Below are 23,023 nucleotides of genomic sequence, written 5' to 3' on the forward strand. Positions count from 1 at the left end.
GGTATGGAGATAGACACGCCTAAGTCTGATTTTCTGCTCCACAGGATTCAACTTGGATAGTCCTGAGGGTGTGACATTTTCTGGTGCAGATGTTCAAACACTGTAAATAAAATTTCCGTTAATCCCAGGGTTTCTGTTGATTAAAATTAGCTCTTGTGTGTGAAGTCTTTGGTATAACCTTGAAAATATCCATCCACACACCTATCATTCAGCCACCCATCTACCCTTCCAACAACCCACCCACTCACCCCCTCACTCGCCCCCTCACCCACCCACCCCTCCTTCCCTCCATTCCTCCCTCCCTTAATCCACCTGCATAAATTAAAGCTGCAAATGTGGTTGGCGAGATGCCTCAGATGGCTTGCCGTCCAATCCCATGACCTAAATTTGATCCCTGGAATTTGCATGGGGAAAGAAGTAGAGCATTGACTCCTACGAACTGTGTTCTGGCCTTCACACACGCATCTGTGGCACACACAGCACCACTGAAGTGTGCACAGACAAAAAAAAATGAGGTTGCCAAAGATGCAGATAGGGAGCACTGGCTCAGCAACCGAGAGCGCTGGTGCCCTTGCAGAGGACCCAGATGGACTCTCAGACCCGTGCAACAGCTCACGACTGTGTGTAACTCCAGTCCCAGGAGATCCAACCCCTCTCCCGGCCTCTAGGAGCACTGCACAGATATGACACACAGACACCCACCCATTCAGGCGAATGTTTGCATACATAAAATTTAAAGGTCACAAATGAACTCTCCTGATTTTATTTGCAGTTCGCCCTTCCCTATAGGATGCCTTCCTCTCTGTCAGACACCAGACATACAGGGTCTCCTACCCCTGCTGTGGTAGAGGTGACAGATGGTAACTGCCATGGTGCTCACGGGCATTGATGTGGTGTTAAAAACAGAGTGATTGAAAATGCTGCTTAGGGGTCACACGCTGGGGGAGAGGCTTCCCTTGTGGGTGGTAAGGTGGGGATGCCCTCCAGTCCCCTGGCTGCGCAGGACAACCTGGGAAGAGAGGCAGGCTGGCCGTTGCTGCCTGGGGCGGCGTCTGAAGCAGCAAGGCAAGTTTTCACAGCTCCTCTGGAAGGAGGACTTGTGGTATCAGGTGCCTGTGTTCTGGGTTGCAGACAAGGCTGTTCTGTTTATCCCAGGCTGTCCCAGACCTCTCAGACTTCTCCCCTCAGCTGTCTGGATACTGAGGTGGCAGGTGTGCTTAACTACGCCTGGATACTCACAGTGCATGGGATTTCTGCATCTTCGGGTCTTTTTTTTTTTTTTTTTTTTTTTTTTACGAGACAGGGTTTCTCTGTATTGTTTTGGAGGCTGTCGGTCCAGCCTGGCCTCGAGCTCACAGAGATCCACCTGCTTCTGCCTCCCGAGTGCTGGGATTAAAGGTGTGCGCCACCACCGCCCGGCCATCTGCGGGTCTTTTGACATCTGCCACAAATGAGAGTTTGGACATGTTACCCAACCCCTGCCAGACAGCACTTCAGACACAGGAGGACACTTCCCTATTATAGATAATGGTCAGAGAAGGCAAATGCCTTGTCCAAGAACACACAGCCTGGACTTGATGTTAGAGATCTATCCTTCCTGAAGGCTCTTTGGACTGCTTGAGTGGAACAGAACTGGGGTCCCTGCTTCTAGGTCCCCTCTGTTTGTTTTCAAACCCAGGTATTCTCCATGTGTGTCCTCAGGATGAATTCCAGTCTCGAGACATGGAGGCAGTCCTGTGAACCTGTGACTTCCCTCCCTCCCCCTCCCCTCTCCCTCTCTCTTTTAGTTTTTTGTTTTGTTTTGTTTTTTGAGACAGGGTTTCTCTGGAGCCTGTCCTGGCATTCACTCTGTAGACCAGGCTGGCCTCAAACTCGCATAGATCCACCTGCCTCTGCTTCCCAAGTGCTGGGATTAAAGGCGTGCGCCACCACCGCCCCCGGCTCTTTTGGTTTTTTTCAGAACAGGGTTTCCGTGTTTAGTCCGGGCTGGTCTCACATTCACAGAGATCTGCCTGCCTCTGCCTCCCAAGTGCTGGGGTTATCTACTGGTGTGAACTTGTGATTTTATCAGCAAAATTGCCTGAGGGGAAGGAAGACGAGTGTTTGATCCCCCAAAGCTAAGATTCTCACTCAAAGAGCTTCTGAGGCAGGGGGATGAGCAGGACACCTCTGCTGAAGGTTCTAAATATTTCTTCCCTTCTTTGTGTCTCCGCTGTGAAATCAATTGTCGTCCTAGGTCTTGGGAGGTGTCATGATGACATTCCTTTTTGTTTTCTTGTTTGTTCTTTGAGACAGGGTTTCTCTGCATTGCTTTGGACCCTGTCCTGGAACTCACTCTGTATACCAGGCTGGCCTTGAACTCACAGAGTCACCTACTTCTGTCTCCCAAGTGCTGGGATTAAAGGCATGTGCTTGAGGACCTCCACCCTGCTGGTTTCCTTTTTTTTTAATTTTTTGAGAGTCAGGATCATGTAGTCCAGGCTGCCCTAGAACTCACCATGTAGCCCAGGATGGCCTCAGATTTACAGCAATCCTCCTGCCTTCACCTCTAGGGTTTGGATAAAAAGGCACTATTCACTAAACCTAGCTTTTTTGTTTTGTTTTGTTTTTTTGAGACAGGGTTTCTCTGTATTGTTTTGGAGGCTGTCCTGGAACTCGCTCTGTAGACCTTGAACTCACAGAGATCCGCCTGCCTCAGCCTCCGGAGTGCTAGGATTAAAGGCTTGAGCCACCAATGCCCGGCTAATCCTAGTTTTTTAAAAATTAAATATCTTTGTTTTTTCGCATAGCCATTGCAGGGGCACGTTCCCAGCGGGCTTGGCATCGGGGCTAATCTGGGCCAGGTCTTTCATGGTGGGTCACTGGCCTCTACTCTAGCTTGCTCACCTCTCTCTGAGCATCAAAGGGGCCAGGTGGACATTTGTGAGAGTCTGAAAAACCGAGAGGCACAAAAACGTACTTGAGACCAGCGAGTGGGGTTTCAAAAACTCTCTGGAAGACTGGGCCATCTGCAAGGTCAAATAACAAAAATAAATGTAGTTAAGTGTGGGGTCAGGCTGTGGGGTGCAAACCAAGGCCACCAGTAGAGGGCAGTAGCCGCAGGCTCAAAGCAGGAGTCAGCACATCCTGCCGACGGTTAGTGTCCAGGAGTAGACCAGGCGTCCAGTTTCCCCATTTGGAGATCGTGGATCACATGGCAAGAAGACGACAGAGATTTCTGGCAGGATTAGTTACATGTGCTTCAAATCTCCAAACTGCCATGCTCTCTTCCTCCTTATTTTCCTTCCTCTCCTCCCCCCTCTTCCTTTTTTTCTTGCCTTCATCCCTTCTGCTTGAGACAGGGCTTCATTAGCCCAGGCTGGACCTAAACTATGTAGCTAAGGATGGCCTTGAACTCCTGATCTCAGACATCCTCTTGCCTCTGCCTCCTGAGTGCTTGGGTCAAAGTTACGTGCCACCACCCAGCCCAAATCTTAGTTTTAATAGAGGAGGTCTGTTTTCTTGGCCTTGGTATGGTTATGGGCTCCTTTAGTTGCAACACCTGGGAGGCCGAGGCAGGTAGATTTCTATGATTTCAAGGCCAGCCAGTTCTACAGAGTAAGTTCCAGGACAACCAGGGCTACACAGAGAAACCCTGTCTTGAAAAAAGCAAAAACAAACAAACAAACAAAGCGATTTACTTACTTTTTTTGTTTGGTTTTGTTTTTGTGTCTTGGAACTCTGTCTATAGACCAGGCTGCCCTTGAACTCAGAGATCTACCTAGTGCTGAGATCATTATGTACCACCATGCCTGGCTTATTTATCTGGTACACATGTGTACCCCACACTCGAGTGTAAGTGTCTGTGGAAACCAGAGGGGACATCAGATCCCGTGGTGTTTGACTGAGAACAACGGGCTCATCAGTTTGAATACTTGGTCCCCACTCGTTTGGTAAAGATTAGGGGGTGTGGTCTTCTTGGAAGAAGTTTGACACTCAGGATTGAACTTTGAGGGTTCAAAAGACTCATACAATTCAAATTTTGTTCTCTGTTTCCTACCTGTGGATCCAGACATGAGTTTTCATCTGCTCTTGCCTCCATGTCTTAGCTCTGCTATGATGAATTCTGACCCTCTGAAACTGCAAACCCAATTAAACATTTCTTTTAAGTTGTCCTGGTCCTGGTGTTTTATCACAGCAGTAGAAGAGTACCCAATATAGATCCCTTGGAGCTGGAGTTAAATGTGGATGTGAGGTACTTGAAGCAGGGCTGGGAACTAAACCCTGGTCCTTTGTGAGAATAGACATGTTGTTAATGACTGAAACATTTTCCTAGGTCCTGCCTGGTTCTTTATTTTGATCAGTAGATTATGTTATATAGCATTTCTCTACTGTCCATGTACATTCCCATAATGCAATTACGCATGATGCATAGGCCCACAATGGTAAAAATGCAATAGAGGCTTCTCCCAGAGGTCTGCTAGAGAACACAATATTCCTCACTGTGCATGTGCCCCAACCCTGTTCAGGGCAGATCGGCCCTTCTAGTCTTTATTCCTGGACACACTGGGAATGCACTGGAATAGAAACTCTCCCAATTCAATTGTCACCAGAGATGGGAGGCTTCTGCTCTTGTCCAGGGATGCAAAGGTGTGCACCCTGATGCAGATATAGGTTGTCATGTGTATTATTTGGAAAGAGGTATGTTTGCAAAGTGCATTCAGAGATCTGGCCACCAAGTGAACTATTACAAGAAGAGGGTGGACATAACCCTAACCCAGCGGGAATCCCAGGGCGCTAAACTGTCTCCTGTGTTTGCCTGCCATCCAGAGAGTGACTTTAGCACCCAGCAATAACTGCCGCACTACTGAGTTACCCGGGGGCTGGAGGGACAGCTCGGCTGTTAAGAATGTTGGCTCTTGCAGAAGACTCACATTCAGATCCCAGCACCCCCACCGGGTCCTCACAATCACATGAAACTCCATTTCTAGGGGACCCAACACTCTTCTGGCCTCCATGGACACCATGTGCAGAACAATTTGCCAGTACTCACTATAAAATGTAAGTAGGTTCAGAGCCAGGCACGATGGCTGTCTTCTCAGCACCTTTGAAGCAGAGACAAGAGGATAACTATGAATTTGAGGTCAGGGTTGGGTACAGAGTGAGACTCTGAGTCCAAACCCAAAAATAACACAGGTGTGACAGTGCATGCCCTTAATCATAGCCCTTAAGAGGCAGAGGCAGGTGAATCTCTGTGAGTTTAAGGCCAGTCTTGTCTACAGAGTGAGTTCTAGACCAGCCAGGGCTACATGGTGAAACCCTGTCTCAAAACACAACAACAACAACAACAAAATAACTAGATAGGTAAATAAACGAACAACATAGCTACTCATTAGAGCTTTCAGAATGATGATTCCCCCCACGACTTTTCTGTTTCTATGGCTTAGGTTGGGTTTTCTCTGAAGAGCTCATTCACCAAAACTGATTCTGTGCCTTGAAGTAGTGTAAGGACTTAAGACAGGCATCGCTTCAGAAGTTGATGTTTTGTTGCGGTTATTGAGGTTTGGTCTCACTTTGTAGCTCAGGCTAGATCTGAGACTGCCCTGCCTCAGCCTCCCAAGGGCTGATTGCACGAGTGTTTCTGGCTCTGCCCCCATTCCACACCAACTCTGTCTCTCCCCAGCTGCATCTTACCACCAATTTCCTGTCTTTGGACCTGAGGTCCCCACTCCAGGGACCTCCAGGGAGCGGGATCCTGCAGTGTGTACCCACGTCTGGTTCACACCACGGAGCCTAGTGTCGTTGGAGCGGGTGTCGGGGCATCCGACTGTTAGCCTGCAGATAGCACAGTACGCGGTTTCCTTTTACGCCACACTACACACTTACATATTTTGTTTATCCATTCACCATCAACACTGGGGCTACACATGTGGGAGCCAGAGGATAGCTTTGGGGAGTCTGTTTCTCTCCACTTTCATGTGGGTTCCGGAGGGCCAGATCCGGGTCCTTGGCTCATCTCTCCAAGACAGTATGCAGAAGCCATTCCCGCCAGCTCCTGTGGGCACTAGAGCGTGGCTGTCCCTCCTCAGCTGCGTCCCTTTCCCCGAGTCTCTGAAATGTGAGCCTTTGTCGTCTTCAGGGCTAGTTAAGCCACTGGTGGCTTAGCACGCTGACGCCATAAACCAGGGATGGCAGGCAGCCCCCTCACCACCATCTTTGCTCAAATCTTACTGTCTCCACCTCCCAAGTGTTAGGATGAGAGACATGTGCCGCTGCACCTGGTTTATGGGGTGTGAGGGTGGGACCCAGGGCTTTGGCATTCTAGGCTGACAAGTAAGCCCCAGCCCCAGCCTCCAAATAAAAGTGAAAACAGGACTGTGGGTGTAGCTTGAAGGTGGGGGCCCTAGGTTCAGTCCTCAGTATGTCAGTGTTGTTCTTTGCTGAAGCTCCAGGCGATGAAACACAATACACCAAACTCAACAAACCCACACGGAGTTTATTGGGAACGGGAGCAAAGGGAGGGGAGCAGAAATGGAAAGGAGAGAGAAAACAGGCAGGAGGCGCTGCTTATATGGGGAGTGGAATGGTTTAAAACGAGTCTCGGCAGTCGGGGCCGTTGAAACAGGAGTCATGGAGCCCGCCCAGTTCCACATGGCCTCTGAATGCAGAGTTCTTTTTCTTTTTTCTTTTCTTTTCTTTTCTTTCTTTCTTTTTTTTTTTTTTTTTTTTTTGGTTTTACGAGACAGGGTTTCTCTGTATTGTTTCGGAGGCTGTCGGTCCAGCCCGGCCTCGAACTCACAGCGATCCGCCTGCCTCTGGGATTAAAGGCGTGCTCCAACAACGCCCGGCTGAATGCAGAGTTCTTATGCAGTCATCTAACGCGAGCACGATGCAGCCACGCAACCTTGGACAGACTTTGACAGCTGTCAGTGAGGAGTGATCAGCTGTCAAAGATGGATCCCAGGGTGAGGGAAGGTAGCGCCGAGAAGAGTGATCCTGGGGCCGGGAGAGTGCCCGAGGATTAGAGAGATCCCACGACCAGGAAAGCTTCCCCAAGGAAAAGGCCCAGGCCCAGGAGAGGGCTGGTGCAGGGTGACTGGTGGGTACTGAGGGGAACCCACGGGGCAGGGGAAGGAGAAGGAGTTGGGAGCAGGAACAGGGCAAGGTTGCCCAGGACCGGGGAGAGGAAGAAGCCAGGATATCAACAGTGAGGATATTCAAACAGCCACAGTCGCCGGTGCTGGTGGTGCACACCTTTAGTCCCAGCACTCAGGAGGCAGAGACAGGAGGATCTCTGTGAGCTCCAGGTCAGCCCATTACACAGAGCGAGTTCCAGGCCAGTCAAGGCCGCACAATGACACCTTGTCTGGAAAAAAAAACAAAAACAAACCAACCAACCAACCAAACCCAAGCAGCTGTGGTCTACACTAGACCACTGACTCGTTCCTTTCCCGGTGTTGAGACTGCTCATCATTTAGAATGGCACCACTTCAAATGTGCACGGTTACAACCACAGCAAGAAGAACCACCTCGGACAATTCCTCTGTTTTTTTTTTTCTTTTGAAGACGTACATTATTTTAAATCCTGCATGTGTCTGCGTGACAGCCCCTGCACCTGTGTGCAGTGCCCGAGGAGGCCATAAGAGGGCGCTGAAATTATACGCCTCGGCTAGGGGGAACCGGCATCGACGCCGACCGTCGCGATTTTACAGATGCGCAAACCGAGGCTTTGGGAGGGAGAGACGGGCTGGAGCCACCAGCTTTACACGATCCGGATCGGTGAACTAACCGCCCGCTGCGTCACACAGCAGCGACAAACGTCGCCAGCGCTCGCTCCCTCCCTCCCGAAGGCTCGAACCCGAAGCCCTAGTGCCATTTTGGGGGCGCGCTTGGGGCCCCAGCGCGCAGGCGTCACACCGCGGCCTGGCCCGCCCCCTCCACGTGCGGCGCACACCTCGCGCCGTTCGGCCGGGCTCGCCTCGCGCCTCCCTCCCTCCCTCCGCCCGCCCCCTACGGCGCCTGCTTTCCTATTGGCTGACGGCTTCGTCGCTCGGACCGCGGCCCGGCGGGCCCCCACCAGCCCGGAAGTCCCGCCCCCCGCGCGACTCTTCAGCCTTCCGATAGGTTTGGCGGCTTGTCTGTTGACGAGGCCGGGCCCGAGTCGGCGGCTGGGGGCCCGCGGTCGCTGAGCTGCCCGGGCTGGCGGCGGTTTCCGGTTCAGCGCGGCTGGCGGGCGGGCGGGCGGCCCGGAGCGGCGGCGGCGGTGGCGCCGGACAGACAATGAAGGCGGCGGGGCGGCGCTGAGTGGCGGCGGCGGGAGCGACGCGGGCCCGGGGGCGGGGCTGGTGCCAGCCATGGACAATCAGGTGAGAAGCCGCCGCCCGGGACCGGCCTCCCGCTGCCCTGCGCGGCGCTGCGGCCGGCCCCGCGCGCACACGGCCCCGCGCGCGCCCGATGGGCGCGCACGCGGCAGGATGCCCCCCCTCCCGCCACCGCGACCCCGGGGCGCCCCTCCCCCATCGCCGTATCGGGGTACCCCTCCCCCACCGCGACCCCACGCGCCCCTCCCCCACCGCGACCCCAGGTCTGGTGCAGCAACCCCTGGGGTGCATCCCAGCACGCCAGTGACACCCACTCCACCCTGGAGAGCCCTTTTCCAGTGTAGTGCATCTACACCACCCTGGAGTCGCCACGGCATCCTGGGGGATGCAGCCTGTCCCAGAGCCCCCTGAGACACCCCTTAGAACCCCAGCGAACCCCAGGGTTTCAGCACCCCGGGAGCTATCTCGTTTCGGAGGCTCCCGGAGGCACCCATTAGAACCCCGGTGTCCACACAGATTCCTGAGGTGCGTCTTAGGATCGCAGGGCTTTAGCATCCTGGGCATCCCTCCCGGTTCCAGAACCCTTTGGGATTCCCCCCCCCTTGGGAGCTTGAGTGCTACCATAGCACCCTGGGGATTCCCCGCCGGGTCCACAGCTCTCCAGGAAGACGTGGAACCCCACAGCCTCCCACAGCACCGTGGGGATCCTGTCCTGACTCAGAATCCCCTGGGGAATCCTTTGGAATCCCAGTACACGAGTGGAACTCCAGGCTATCCATCGGAATTCCAGGGCCACCCAGCCTATGGTAACCCCAGGGTACTCACAGTCCCTGTGGATCCAAATCTAGGCAGACTCCCCTCAGAACTGCAGTACATCCCACAGCCCCGGCCTGGCCCAGAACCCTTGGAAACAGGTCTCAGAACTTGAGCTGGACTCCCAGCCTCTGTGGCCGCAGCATGGCTCTGAATCTGTAGAGACCCTTAGGTGTCCCCATAGACAGCTTCAGGAACCCCAGGTCCTCCCAAATCCCCGTTCATATCCTCTTACGTGCCACGCACTGCCCCAAATCTGGCCCCCCCCTCTGGAGGGAGTCCTTCCTGGATCTGTAGCTCCGAGTCTCCCCAAACTCCATGAACCCCCAACCAGATACTCATGTACTGGCTGGCCTCATCTGTTTTCAATGTCCCTTGCCCCAGTTACACCCTCTTCCATCCAAGACACTAACTACTTGGCTTCACTTCCCAGCCTCCTGCCTAGCCTGCCTCACTCCTCACCCCTTCCTCACGGGAGCACGAGCCCCTGGCCCCCTGGACTGCCGCCAGGGACTTAACTCTGAGGTGGGCCCTTGAGCTGGGGCCAGTGTCAACCCCTGGGCCCCTGGGCCCAAGGGTGACACCTGCCTTCAGACTCTGCTGTGACCCGGCACCCACAAGCCCTGCAGACCCCTGCTGCTTCTGTTACGTCCCTGTGCACCTGGGACCTGGTTTTATGACTGTCCACTATTCTCAGTGCATCCCTCTCGCTGGTCTGACCCCGACCTCAGCTGGCTTGCCACAACCACAGCCCCCAGAATCATCCTCTCTTCCCCCTGCCCCGCCCCTCTCCTCACCTAGCCACAGGTGGCTCCCCCAGGCTCCCGTTGGTAGCCCCCTCCCCGTTGGTAACCAGTCCTGTTGGTTCTTGGAAACCTGAGCTCCCAGCTCCACCATGTGAGCGCCTCCCCATCCTCAAGTTACCCCAACCCAGGGCCATATCCTTTCCCTCTCCTTCCCAAGCTCAAGTCTGCAGGGGCGCCAGCCTTGGGACTGTGGGGGCCGTGGGGGTGGCCGCTGATGGCTTCCTCTGCTGTTAGCAAGGGCAGGTTGGGACATTGCTGGCTGCTGGCGCCATGGAGGCTGCTTTGTCTGGTTTGGCCATTTGGCCGTGTGGTTTCAGGCACATGGGTCAGGGACCTTCCTGTATGTCCCACTATCCATGGGCTAGGGCCACTGGGGGCAGGTGGCAGGTGGCATTGCTAGTGAACAGGCTGGCTTGCAAGCCTGCTTGCTACCTGGACTCTTCCTTCTTTGAAGCACTCAGAAAGTCCCTGTCCCTTCAGCACCCTCTGTACTCCAGAGGGCAAGGCATGGCCTCGTCCTCAGGGATTGGAGGCCGTTCCCTCTGTGGTGTGCAGCTGTCACTTGGTGACTGGGATGCTCAGTAAATGTGGCAGCCTCAGTCAGGGACAGTGGGGAGAAGGGCCCTCTCCGCCTGAGCTCAGCCATGACGCTGCTTTCAGCCAAGGAGCATGAAAAGTTGAGTCCTTAGGCCACAGACAGCCACCGTGACTGAACACCTGGCCACCCAGGAGGTTACACAGACAGGACCACCAGAAGTGCACTGGTGACCCTGGGTCTGTCTGTGCCCTCTGCCCCTCCTCCCCTGTCAGCTCCAGAGAACCCCAACAACTGCCCTTATTGCAACTGTGAGGCCCCTGTGGAGACCTGGCACTCACAGATGTGATCGGCCTGAGGAACTGTAGGTGCGCACCCGGTAGAGTCCCAGCCTCCCCCACCCCATGTGTGCCTTGTGGGGAAGCGGTGGACTGGACCATGGGTGCTGGCTCGGCACGCCTTTCTTGTCTGGCCGCTGTCCTGGTCTAGTCTTCCCTTGTGATTCTGAGGCTGCTGCAGAGGCCAGCACAGAAGTGTCAGTTTGCTTTTTGCTCTGGGCTTCTTGCTTTCCCTGTGGATAGGAAGGCAGGGAAAACTGTCTCAGGTGTCCCCTCCACACCCCACCACTCTGGTGCTGTTTGTTATATTGGATTTCCATGCTGAGCAGGGGCATGGCCAGGATTTTGGAGGGATGGAATGGAGTTGGTTTGTCCAGGTACAATGCTGAAAGTTGAGAAGGGTCTGAGAGCCCAGTGGGGTTCCCCAGCAAACCACTAGAGAGAGTGTCAGCATCCAGTGGTCCTGACTGCCAAAGGGAGTCCCCTTGCCAGAGTTGCAGGCCTGGCCTCAGAAGGGTGCCCGTGTGGCCGCAGGTGACACACAGGCCCACAGCCTGTCTGTGCTGCACTCCAGGAGCAGAGATTTGGCTTGGGAATGGGCAGCTGAAGCCAGCATGGAGTCTTATTCTGATGTCCTGAGTGTTCTACCTCCCCACAGGAGTTCTGGCAGGGACGTTGTAGGCAAGGTGCTGGAGCTGACACGGAACCCTTGGTCCTCTGCAGCTAGTCTCAGACCTTCTGCTGGCCTGCTTTTATAGGGGCCAGGACCTGGACAGTCGAAGTACCCTGTCCCAGGGCTGTTGTCCACCTTCCTAGGAGACTCATGGTGGCTGTCTTTGTGTTGTGGACTCTCTCATAGTCTTGTCTTCAGTACCTGGCATATGCATGTGGACAGCACACCTGTCCCTTCCCAGTCCCTTCTCGTCCCTGAGTCTTGTGCCCTGTCAGACGGAAGAAGGTAGCTGGGTCCAGAAAAGGGGTGACAGTGATTGGAGGCCGGGGCTGGGGCTGAAGGCTTAGTTTTATTTTTTACTGGTTGTCCTCCAGACTTGCTTTGCCTTTTGAGCAGTGTCTTCGTTTCAGTGGCTGTCTTAGGGCACCTGCTTCCCCAGGAACTCTGTCTGGGACTAGAGGGACAAGGTTCTAGAGAGCTCAGTTGACTTGGTAGGGTCCTGGGTCTGGGACCTAGCACCTTCCCCATCAGTGTGTGTTGGCCTTGCTGCGTGATGGACCCAGTGTTTTTTCTTGCTAAAGGGGAGGACCAGGTTCATGCCACCGCATTGGCTGCAAGAGCCAGATGATAGATGTAATTATGCTATAGGGTGATGTATGAATTCCCAGAGGAAAGGGCATTTGCTAGAAAGAATTTCCACCAGAAAATCAGGTGAAAGCCTATAGGAAAATTAACAGTTAATGACTGCCTCCTGGGCCCAAGCTTGGGCTGGGTGTTTAGGGGTGTGGTAGGAGAAGTGGATGATAGATGGTGGATGGGATGGTTTGATAGGTGCGTAGGTGCAGGGATGGATGCGTGGATGGGTGGATGCGTGGATGCAGGGATGGATGCGTGGATGGGTGGATGGATGGATGTGTGGATGGATGGATGGATGGGTGTGTGGATGGATGGGTGTGTGGATGGGTGGATGGATGGATGGATGGATGGATGGGTGTGTGGATGGATGGATGGATGCGTGGATGGATGTGTGCATGGATGCATGGATGGATGGATGTGTGCATGGATGGATGGATGTGTGCATGGATGGATGGGTGTGTGGATGGATGGATGGATGTGTGGATGGATGGGTGGGTGGATGTGTGGATGGATGGATGGGTGGGTGTGTGGATGGATGGATGGGTGTGTGGATGTGTGGGTGGATGTGTGGATGGATGGATGGATGGGTGGATGGATGGATGGATGTGTGGATGGGTGGGTGGATGGATGGGTGTGTGGATGGGTGGATGTGTGGATGGATGGATGGGTGTGTGGATGGGTGGATGGGTGGGTGGATGGATGGGTGGATGGATGGATGGATGGGTGTGTGGATGGGTGTGTGGATGGATGGATGGATGTGTGGATGGATGGATGGGTGGATGGATGGATGTGTGGATGGATGGATGGGTGGATGGATGGATGTGTGGATGGATGGATGGGTGTGTGGATGGGTGGATGGGTGGGTGGATGGATGGATGGATGGATGGGTGGGTAGATGGATTGATTAGGTGGCAGGGTGGATAAGGGTGGATGTGTAGATTTGGAGTCATACAGAGCTGTGGGATGGGATGTTTTGGCCCTTTGCTGGTCCATACGTAGAGAGAATGGACTCCCTCAAGAAGGGCCTGTGAGATGCCCAATGTGCTCTTTGCCTGGCCTGCTGGATTGGGATTCTGGGTCTGAGTGCCCTCTGCCAGTTGGCCTGGCAGTGTGTGTCCTCCAGTGTGAGCTTAACTGTCCCCAGATGGCACTCTGAGCCTTTGGACCCTGCACCCCTTGGCTTCTGATCTCCAGGAGCAGGATGGGTGACACTTCTAGGCAGGCCCTGGCTGCTGTCCTCTGCACCAGGGCTTGCTGGGGTCAGGCAGCGAGGTCACTGTAGTTCCCAGTTGTGGTTGTGCAGAGGTATCCATGCAACAGTGGTCTAAGTGCTGGGAGGACCTGGTTGTGCATGGCAGCCGTGCTGGAAATGGAGTGCCGCTTGGCATCAGCACCAATCCCGGAGAACCAGCTGGCCGGTTGCTCAAGTGTACCCCTGGCTCTGGAGGGCACAGGGATCCAGGTAGAGGAGAGCAAGGAGAGGCCTGTGAGATAATAGTCCCTGGGTGGCTGGGGCTCAGCCACGGCCTTGAACTGCTGCTACTTCAGGTTCCTTTCTCGTGTTGGTGGCACAGGCCCTGTGCTGTCCCACTACCACTATTTCTAGAAAGTTCTGGCCTCTCAGGGTGTGACTCTTTCTTCGGGGTCCAGCTCAAGAAGGACAAAGATGGTCAGGTATGGGGGACTGGGCACTTTTGGTCCAGTCCAGACTGTGGTGCCCTCAGATGGGTGTGTTGTGGCCTCAGTTGGCGCCGGCCCCTTGGGCATCCGTGTTGCCAGCCAGTGCTTTGGGCGCAGACTGCCACTGCCTTGGAACCTCCTGTTTACTTTGGCTTGTGCCTCGAAGTTTGGGCGGTTGTGTCCTCAGCTCAATGGAGCTTTGGTCATTTGTTCTTTTGCAATGGCCACTGTGCTGCCTGCTGTGACCTGACTGGGAACCTCGTGTCATCAGCACTGTCAGGCGGGCCGCCTAAGGCCCACAGCAGATGGGAATTCCAAAAGAAGTGGCTCAGGTCACCAGTGTTTAGGAGTCCAGAGAGCCTCCAGCCAGCAGTGGCCCCTGGGGTGCTGGTGGTACTGCTCCAGAATCATGTTGGACATTCTCCATCCTGTGCTCAGTCTGTCCACAAAGGCATCCTGGGGGCTGGCCATGTCCCAGGCTGGCCCTCTGCAGGTCACTGACAGGCACCAAACCCAGCTGTGTCTAAGGGTTCATGTGTATCTCCCCTCCCGACTGCCCCTGCAGAGTTGCAGCCCTGCCCCCTTGTCCCAGAGATGGGCCTCTAGACTCAGGTCCAGCTGGTTTCTCCCATCAGCCCCCACTCATCACCATTTGTGCTTGAGCACGTCTTTCAGATTTCCTGCCTTTTCTCCAGACCGTCACCACTAAGTGCTACCACACCGGTGTGCACGTCCGTCTCCCATCTGGCTGCCCCTCTTGCTAATCCTCTGGCAGACCTAGAGCCATGGAGCTTTTCCTAGGAAACCAAAGGATGCTTGTCCTGGCAGAGTTCTTAGTATACAGATACTACAGGAGTTACGTGGTCAGGTGTGGAGAGAGGGGTTGGGGGCTGGGTGAGATCTCTAGGGTCTGGGCTCCTGGTCAGTGACTCCACTGGGGAGAGCTAGTAGGAGCCGGCGGGGGAGCTCCTGGAGGGCGGCTTGTGCCTCTTGCCCAATGTCTTGCTTGTCTGGGCAGAGCCCTTAACAGACCAGCTTGGCCTCTGCTGCGGCCATGCTAAGTGTAAGGTAGGCCCTTTCTGTCAGACCCGAGGGAGACCCCAGCACTCAGGATGCAGAGGGGTGGAGAGGTCAAGGCCAGCCTGGGCTGCGCAGTGAGACCTTGTCTTTAAAAAAGGCTAGGGAAAAGATGGGTGCTGTGGCGCACGCCTTTAATCCCAGCACTCTAGAGGCAGTGGCAGGCAGATCTCTGTGAGTTCGAGACCAGCCTGGTGTACAGAATGGGTAGACCAGGATAGCCAGGACTAACTACACAGAGAAACCCTGTTTCCAAAAACCAAAAATAACAAATTTATAAATAAATAGAAGGCTAGGATAGCTGGTGGTGGCACATGATTATAATCCCAGCACTCAAGAAACAGGAGAAGCTCTGAGTTAGAGGCCAGCCTGGTTTACAGAGTGAGTTCCAGGACAGTTCGGGCTACACAGAGAAGCCCTGTCTCGGGTGTGTGTGGTGGAAGGCTAGTGTGGAGCATGGTGACACATACCTTAAGTCTCAGCTCCCCGAGTTCAAGGGCAGTCTGGTTTACATAGCAAGAGGTAAATGTCTAGGCAGCAGCTGGTGGTGTAGCCCAGTAATACAGTGCTTGCCTGTCATGCATTAAGGCCCTCCGTTCAATATCCAGTACCACAACTCTGCTCCCCCCCAAAAAAGAGTTCTTTTTGTGTTGAAGGGGTGGCTCAGTGAGGTGCTGCTTGCAGACACGAGGACCCGAATTGAATCCATGTGGGAAAGCTGGGAGTGGAGACGAGGGGATCCCTGGGGCTGGAGAAACGCCGCAGTAACTGAGAGCACTTGCTCCTGCTGCAGAGGGTGACTCACAGACACCTGTAACAGCAGTTCTAGGGGATCTGGTTCCCTCTTTTGACCCCCTCCCACTCCCGGCCCCACACGCAGCAGATACACAGACAGACACGTAAATAAAACTAAGACTTCCAAGATGTTGCACTCAGAGCTGCTGTCCTCTAGTGCACACGTCCTCCCGTGCACGCACGCACGCTGCATTGAAAGTACGCAGAAGGCCGAGAAGACCGCTCACTGGCTGCAGACTTGGTGTGCAAGGGAAGCTGGAGCGGAGCTCCTCGGCACCCATGTGAAGGCCGGCCCTGCGGGGACACGGGTCTACTGGCCGCTTCAGCTTTCTGTGGCCGGGGTAGACCATGGCCACAGACAGCTGGGAAAAGAAGGTCACAGCCATCTCAGAAGGAAGTTGGGCCTTGCCCCCTGGCTTCCCTAGTTCTGCTTGGTACATCCCAGGACCACCTGCCCATGGTGGGCTGGGCTCTCTCCTGTCAATCATTAACCAAGAAAAACACCACAGACCAATCTGATGGAAGCCTTTTCTCCATTGACGCTCCCTGTTGAGATGATTGGCTTACTCATGTCAAAAACTAAGGAACATCAGAGCAAGTTAGCGGCCTGGGCTAGCCAGACCAGCATGCTGTGGGTTCAGATGAGAGGCCCTTTGTCCATGTGTAAGGTAGAGAGAGGGTGGGGAAGAACCCAGTGTCAGCATTAAGCCTGCACACCCCCCCCCCACATACAATATGTCTAGAGAGGGTTTTGCAGGTTGCAGACATTCTGGTTCCCTATCTGAGGTGGGCCTGCCCTTGTGCTGGGAAGGCCTGGAGTTTAGAGGCTTTGCATTTACTTTGGGACTGGCTTGAGCCTCCTGGGGTTTCAGGCTACAGTGTACACCTGCTGGAGGGAGGAGGGTAGGAGAATGGGAGCGCTCCCTCAAGGAGCTGCTGTGACTGGCGGGGCTGGCACCCCGGGCCCTTCAGGAGAGGGCTGCCTAGTCCTGCTGTGTGAGATCTCAGGCTCCATATCCAGGTGGACAGCAGGGACCACAGAGACTGTGGGGAGAGGAAAACCACTCTGTGAAGGGAACCATTGGGTCCTCCCAGTGATGCGTCAGCTGGGATGTCCAGGGGACAGCATTGAGTTGAAGGGGCCACAGATGGCTGCCGCCAGTGGGGGGAAGGAGAGAGAGAGAGAGAGAGAGAGAGAGAGAGAGAGAGAGAGAGAGAGAGAGAGAGAGAGAGAGAGAGAATGTGTGATGTGTATTTGCTTCCTGGAAGCATGCAGAGGCACCCATAGCTAGCATTGACAGTGTCCTGGAGACCAGGATGCAGGATAGCATTGTGTGGCTCTGCCTCCATGCTGACCTGGCCCCGCCTCTCTCTCTTCCCCCTCAGTGCACTGTCCAGGTGAAGTTAGAGCTGGGGCACCGTGCCCAGCTACGCAAGAAGCCCACCACTGAGGGCTTCACCCATGACTGGATGGTCTTCGTGCGTGGGCCTGAGCAGTGTGACATCCAGCACTTCGTGGAGAAAGTCATCTTCCGACTACACGACAGCTTCCCCAAACCCAAGCGTGGTGAGTGCCCTTTCCCTGATCCTCCCCACCAGTGCTCCTCCACCCCCAGCCTGACCTTGTGTCTAGTGACTGCCCCGCCCACTCATGGGAACTGGAGTAGCCGAGAGACATCTCAGGCCAGAAGCAATCAGGGCGATGGCTTAAGAATTCTCTGATGAGTCTCACATGGTATACAAACCACTCTTAGGGGCCATCCTATTCCCAACCAACACAAAACGAACTCAGTGGTATGTTGGGAGGGTTTTTTTTTTTTTTTTTTTTTTTTGTCTCACAGTGCTTTGTTTGGGCTTTTTCTTCCCTTCAGATCTTTTGCTTATGTTAGTTGTGGAATTTCTCTGTGTGTGAATGTGTGTGTCTCAGCATCTGTATGTATTTTTGGGGCTTTCTCTTTGCCTTTTTTTTCCTGTTTTGTCCTATTTTGGTTTGTTTGTTCTTGTTTTACTTTGTATTATTGTTGCTTTTAGATGCTTATTTGTATTTTAATGAGAGAGGGGGAAAAGGATATGGATTTGGATGGGTGGAGAAGTGGGGAGGATCTGAGAAGAGTTAGGGGAGGGAAAATGAATCAGAATATAATGGTGTTGCATTGGTGTTGCACGCCTTTAATCCCAGCACTCAGGAGGCAGAGGCAGGCGGATCTTTGTGAGTTCAAGGCCAGCCTGGTCTACAGAGTGAGTTCCAGGACAGCTTCCAAAACAATACAGAGAAACCCTGTCTCAAAAAACAAAACAAAAGAATATCATGTATGAAAGAATCTATTTTCAATAAAAAATCATACTCTTTAGGGTGGAAAAGTTACAGGTACTCCTATCACTGCTGTCCTTGCGTACATGTCTCTTACCGTGTCACCAAGGCTGCAGCATGTGCGTCCCATCACTGTTCCCACATTTCCCGCTTGCCTCAGGAGCAGCTTCCCCAGAGGACAGTGTGGGCTTGTGATCAGAAGTGACTTCCTGAGGAAGGCCCTCGGGGCGGGCTTTGGCAGGTGGTGTAGGTGTAGAGTGGGCTCCTCACTGTGAGTGTGCTCTGCAGTGCGTACCAACTTTCTTTTTGTGCTGTGCGCATGGAGGAGCACGGTTTTACATGTAAGGTGGGTACTTACAGCTGGCTCAGCTTGGAGGATGTTGTCTTCTGGGCAGGGGCTCCACCCCAACCACACCTCCAGCCCCTCACTGGGGGTTCTAAGTGGGAACTGTACCCCTGACTATGCCCCTCAACCCCCTCACTGGGGGATCAGCTACCTATAAATACTATCTTCTTTTCTTTTTTGTTTTTTTTCTAGGCAGGGATTCTCTGTAGTTTTGGAGACTGTCCTGAAACTAGCTCTTGTACACCAGGCTGGTCTCGAACTCACAGAGATCTGCCTGCCTCTGCCTCCCGAGTGCTGGGATTAAAGGCGTGCGCCACCAACCGCCCCGGCTTACAATGTTATTTTCTTTGGTGTATTAGTACTGGACAGAATGCTTTTATGTAGGGAAGCACTTCAGGTGGAGACAGCTGTTTACCTTCTACGTTGCTATGTGGACTGTAGCTCATGGATATTGACAACAGGCCTGCAGTGGGTAGCAGATGGCACGTAGAAAGTTTTGTTTGGGCCAAGCACTTTTAAGGCATCAGTTTTCTTTTTCCTCTGTTTTACTATTTTTTCTTTTTTCCTGACTTTGTGCTTTCCATCCTAATTTTTCCCCTAAGTGCTCAGTTTCTACCAGCCTCCTTCCTTCCTTCTCTTCACTCGCTTGTCTGTCTGTCTATCATCTCTCTCTCTGATCTCCCACCCACGCATCCTCGCATCCACCACTACTCTTCCCTTCCCACCCACCCATCCTTCCAGCCATCTATTCACTCAGCCACCCACACAGCCATCCACCTGTCCACTCCCTTCATCTTCCCCATCTTAGAGCATGGCAGGCGTGGCTGCCTCGCACAGCAGGTACCTGTGGAAGTGACAGGCCTCTGCCTGTCTCCTGATGGTCCTCACAGGTGAGCACAGGCTCAGCAGTGCAGGGTGCCTGTCTGCCAACACTTAAAGTGAGATCAGCTGGCTGCAGTCCGTACTCCAGAGCATCATGCATTGATGAACAGCCTGGACTATGTGGTGAGGCACTGTAGAGCCATCTGGGCTGGTCCTGCTGGCACTGAGTGCTGGGCTCACACAGGCTTGCTCTGTCTGCGTGGTGCTGGTGCCCGTAGAGACCCGAGTCCTCCCCATCAGAGACCCGAGTCCTCCCCAGTGTTTGCTGAGTGCGGATGGCCTTTTCCTCCCTGTCAGCTTTGGGCAGTGGCTGAGGACCTAGGATAGAGACTTGTCTTTCCAGAAGCCTCCACAGCACTTTTGTGGGGGCTGCCCCTCACCCCACCATAGCTCTGGGCTGATGCACCTCCCCCCTTCAGGGTGCTGACTGTGCAGATTGCATTTCAGGGTGGGCTCAACTGGTTGCTCTCTGGACTCCACCTCAGAGTTATGTCTGGAGAGCACTTAGGGTCATTGCAAGGTCAGATAACAGTTCTTTTCATCATTTGTGGTTACCCGAGCCTCCTGAGTGCTGGAGTCACAGTTGCCCCACCCTGCTCCACAGTGACATCTGTGGCCTAGGCTGTTCTTTTCTCTGGGTGTATTTGCTGTCCTCCCCTTCATCCTGTTGAGTTGTGGTGTACTGCAACTACCCCCAGGCCTGCCTTACAAACTGCTCCTCCGTGCCCCTCCCTCTTTGGGTCCCTTCCCTTCTGGGATCTTGGGGGTGTTAATGAGGAGGTGGTTCCTAATCAACCCTGTGCTTTCATGTCCCCAAGCCCTGGCTCACTGGAAAGGCCGTTGCTCCTCAACCATGCTGCTGGTGAGGTTGTTAGTTTCTTCCTTGAGCCTTGCAGGCCTTGAACTAGACATGCAGCTGAAGTCGGCCTCGAACCCTTGACTCTCCTGCCTTGCCTCCTGTGTCTGGAATGCAGTGATGACAGGTGCAGACATGCCTGACACACACTGCCTCACCCAGCGGTGGAGCCCAGGGCTTTGTGCTCCTTGGGTAAAGACTACAAGGGTCATGGCCCAGCCTGTTTGTTGAGACAAGGTGTTACTCTGTTGCCCAGCTTGACTTCAAACTTGTGGCAATCAGCATGAGCCGCCACTGCCTGGCTCAAGATTTTTTAAGTTTTCTTGAGTCAGGGTCTCATAGTCCAGGATAAGCTTACTTCCAGTTTGAGAATGACTTTGGACATGAACTCCTGACCCTCCTCTGCCTTGGGATGCTGGGGTGCCATGCACAGGTGCATGCTGTGATAACTTCTGTGGTGTGTTTGTGTGAATTCAGGCCCTCCTGTGTGCTAGGCAGTTGGTCTACTTGGTGACATTCCTCCTGTCCTGTGACGGACGGAGATGCCATGCGGCTCTCTCCTCACCCTCTCTTATGACACAGACACCATCTGCAGTGCAGCCCAGCATTCTCCTTCACCAGTGAGCTCTCGGGGCCTCCTCTCACCCCAGGGTGTCTTAGCCACGCCCACTTTTCCTGGCAGTCCCACCTGCTTCCTTCCGGTTCCCCTCATGGCACACTGGAGTCTGGCCCCTGCTCCTGTTCTCTGGTCTTCGTGCCCTGGAGCCTGGCATGCACTTACCACAGCTGTCAGTCACCTGGGCTTTGCTGCTCCTGCTCACCTTGTACCCAGGCTGCTTTCATTGAATGTACTTACCCTTAACATTGTATTCTTTAGACATTGTTAATTTCACATTTCATTCTGTGTGCACACGGGCGTGCGCAGGAGTGCAGGTGCCCCATGAAGCCAGAAGAGGTATTGGATCCCTGGAGTAGGAATTAAAGGTAGTTGTGAGGGCTGCTGGGAACTGAACTGGGGTTCCCTGCAAGACTGTTAACTTTCCAGTTCCTAAAAAGTTTAGTTACATTGATTTTATGTGTATTGGGGGAGGGGTACGCCATGGTGCCTGCCTGTGTGGGGGTTGGAAGCCAACTTTTGGGAATGCTTTCTCCCTCTACCATGTAGGTTCCAGGTCGCTGTGGTAGCAGGCTTCTTTACCTTCTGAGCTATCTTGCTACACCAGATTTCAGTTTCCTATTTGCTCTCTGAGTCTCTGGCACTGGGAGTCCCCAGAGAAGCCTGTCTGTCCCTGCTGGACAGTGGAGTAGATGTCAGGTCTTTTTGGAGCCTTAGATACACAGGAGGGCTTCTTCCTTGACATGGGTGGGCTGAGGAGATGACAAACTTGCTGAGATACCCTGTGAGCACCTAGTGACCTGGAGGTCAAAGACCCCGAGAAGCCAGAGCTGTCCTGCTGGGACGTGGGCTTATGTGGGCCTTTGCTGCTAGGTGAGACCTCTAAGGGCGTGCTGAGAGGCGATGGGGTTGGCGTGTGTTAGCATTGGTGGACATTCCTATCTGCCCGCCCCCCTCCTGTGACACAGACCCATCGAGAAGCACTCTGCAGCCTTAAGACTGTCAGTGGTGGCAGTGGAGAGTCTGTGTTCTTCCTAGGAAGATGTGGAGGGACTGGGTGGCATCAGGCAGCAGCATGTGTGGCTGCTTTCTGAAGTGCTGTCTGTGGACAGTCCTGGAGACAGAGCCAAAGCAGCTTGTGGCCTGGAGGGACGGGGCAAGGTGCACCCCAGTGTGTAAGGGGCACAGAGCTGGGCTCTTCAGGGGGCAGGGGTGGGGGTGTGTGTGACTTTTGGCCAGGGCTCAGTGGGACTGGGATCTAGGAACCCCTGCTGGGTCTTTGGGGAGAGTCCAAGAGTGGTGAAGTACTTTGCAGGTGTGTGGAGCTGGGGGGAGGCCCCTGGGGTGGTGGAGAGCCACAGTGGGGCTTCATGGGAGTCAGGTGGAGGAGTCATGTGATGGGTTGATTGGCTGAGCGGAAGCGGCCCAGCAGGACCTGCTGCCAGACAGTGTGGGTGGGTGGGGAGTGGGACTCATCTGTAGTACCCAGTGGGCAGTGGGCCTATCCTGAGCTGTTGGCAGGTTTGGAAGCTGACCAGAGAACAGCCAGGTAGCCTTGACTCCCTGGGGGGCAGAGTGAGGAGCCAGAACTGGGGACTTTTGGAGAAACAGTGGGGTACCTCAAGACTGGATGTTAGCATCCAGGCACACCTTGACCCTGCACCTGGGGGCTCATGTCAAGCAGTACCCTCACTCTGTAAGCAGGCAAAAAGGTCTCTTTAAGAGACAAGCTCCACCCACCCCCGTTATCCCTGCTCTTCATCTGAAGAGGCAGGCAGGTTCTTTGTCCCCCCCCCCCGCCTCCTTCTCCTTCTCCCTTTCCCTTCTCTCTCTCCCTTTCCTTTCCCTAATAAAACTTTCCACATAAGCTAAGCTGGTTTGTCCGTCATCTGCTGTTGGGCTTCCCACCAAGTCCCTCTCACATTGTATTATGACACTGAGGACACCAGGAGAAACAGTCCAGGCACCAGGAGGCCAGGTATCTCCAGCAGGAGACCTGTATGGGGAGTAGAAACCAGACTAGTGGGAACCAGGCATCAGGCCACACTGTCCACCTGCATCAGGAAAAAGCAGGGGTGGTGGGTGCTGCAGTGGCCTGTCTGGCATTGCCCCAGGGACACTGCCGTGAATGGAGAATGAGTGAGCAAGCATGGGCATTGCTTTGTGGCTGTAGTGACTACCTGCAGACCCTGATATCCCTAGGAAGTGCTGGTGCAGGCTAGGGTGGGCAGGGCGGGCGGGGAGTCCTGGGAGAAGCCGTGCACTGCACAGTGTAGCCGTGGCACAGGAGGCACAAGGAAGTCTAGAGCTTGCCTGTCTCATGCCTGCCTTGGCACCAGGCCTGGGGAGCCTCAGGTTG

General features: G+C 54.2%; 1 protein-coding gene across 2 annotated transcripts in view; it reads left to right on the plus strand.

The window, feature by feature from the left end:
* The first annotated feature begins 8,203 nt into the window (after positions 1 to 8,203).
* Positions 8,204 to 23,023, plus strand: part of Mllt1 (MLLT1 super elongation complex subunit) — a 43,040-nt gene continuing 28,220 nt past the window's right edge. For both annotated transcript variants that reach the window (XM_040739201.1, XM_040739202.1), the window contains exons 1-2: positions 8,204 to 8,345; positions 17,040 to 17,220. In XM_040739201.1, coding sequence (XP_040595135.1) covers positions 8,334 to 8,345; positions 17,040 to 17,220 — 193 coding nt within the window. In that variant the 5' untranslated portion in view covers positions 8,204 to 8,333. The remainder of the gene's footprint in view (positions 8,346 to 17,039; positions 17,221 to 23,023) is intronic.

Source organism: Mesocricetus auratus, unplaced genomic scaffold (assembly GCF_017639785.1).
Source record: "Mesocricetus auratus isolate SY011 unplaced genomic scaffold, BCM_Maur_2.0 Super-Scaffold_100676, whole genome shotgun sequence".
Taxonomy (NCBI): Eukaryota; Metazoa; Chordata; class Mammalia; order Rodentia; family Cricetidae; genus Mesocricetus; species Mesocricetus auratus.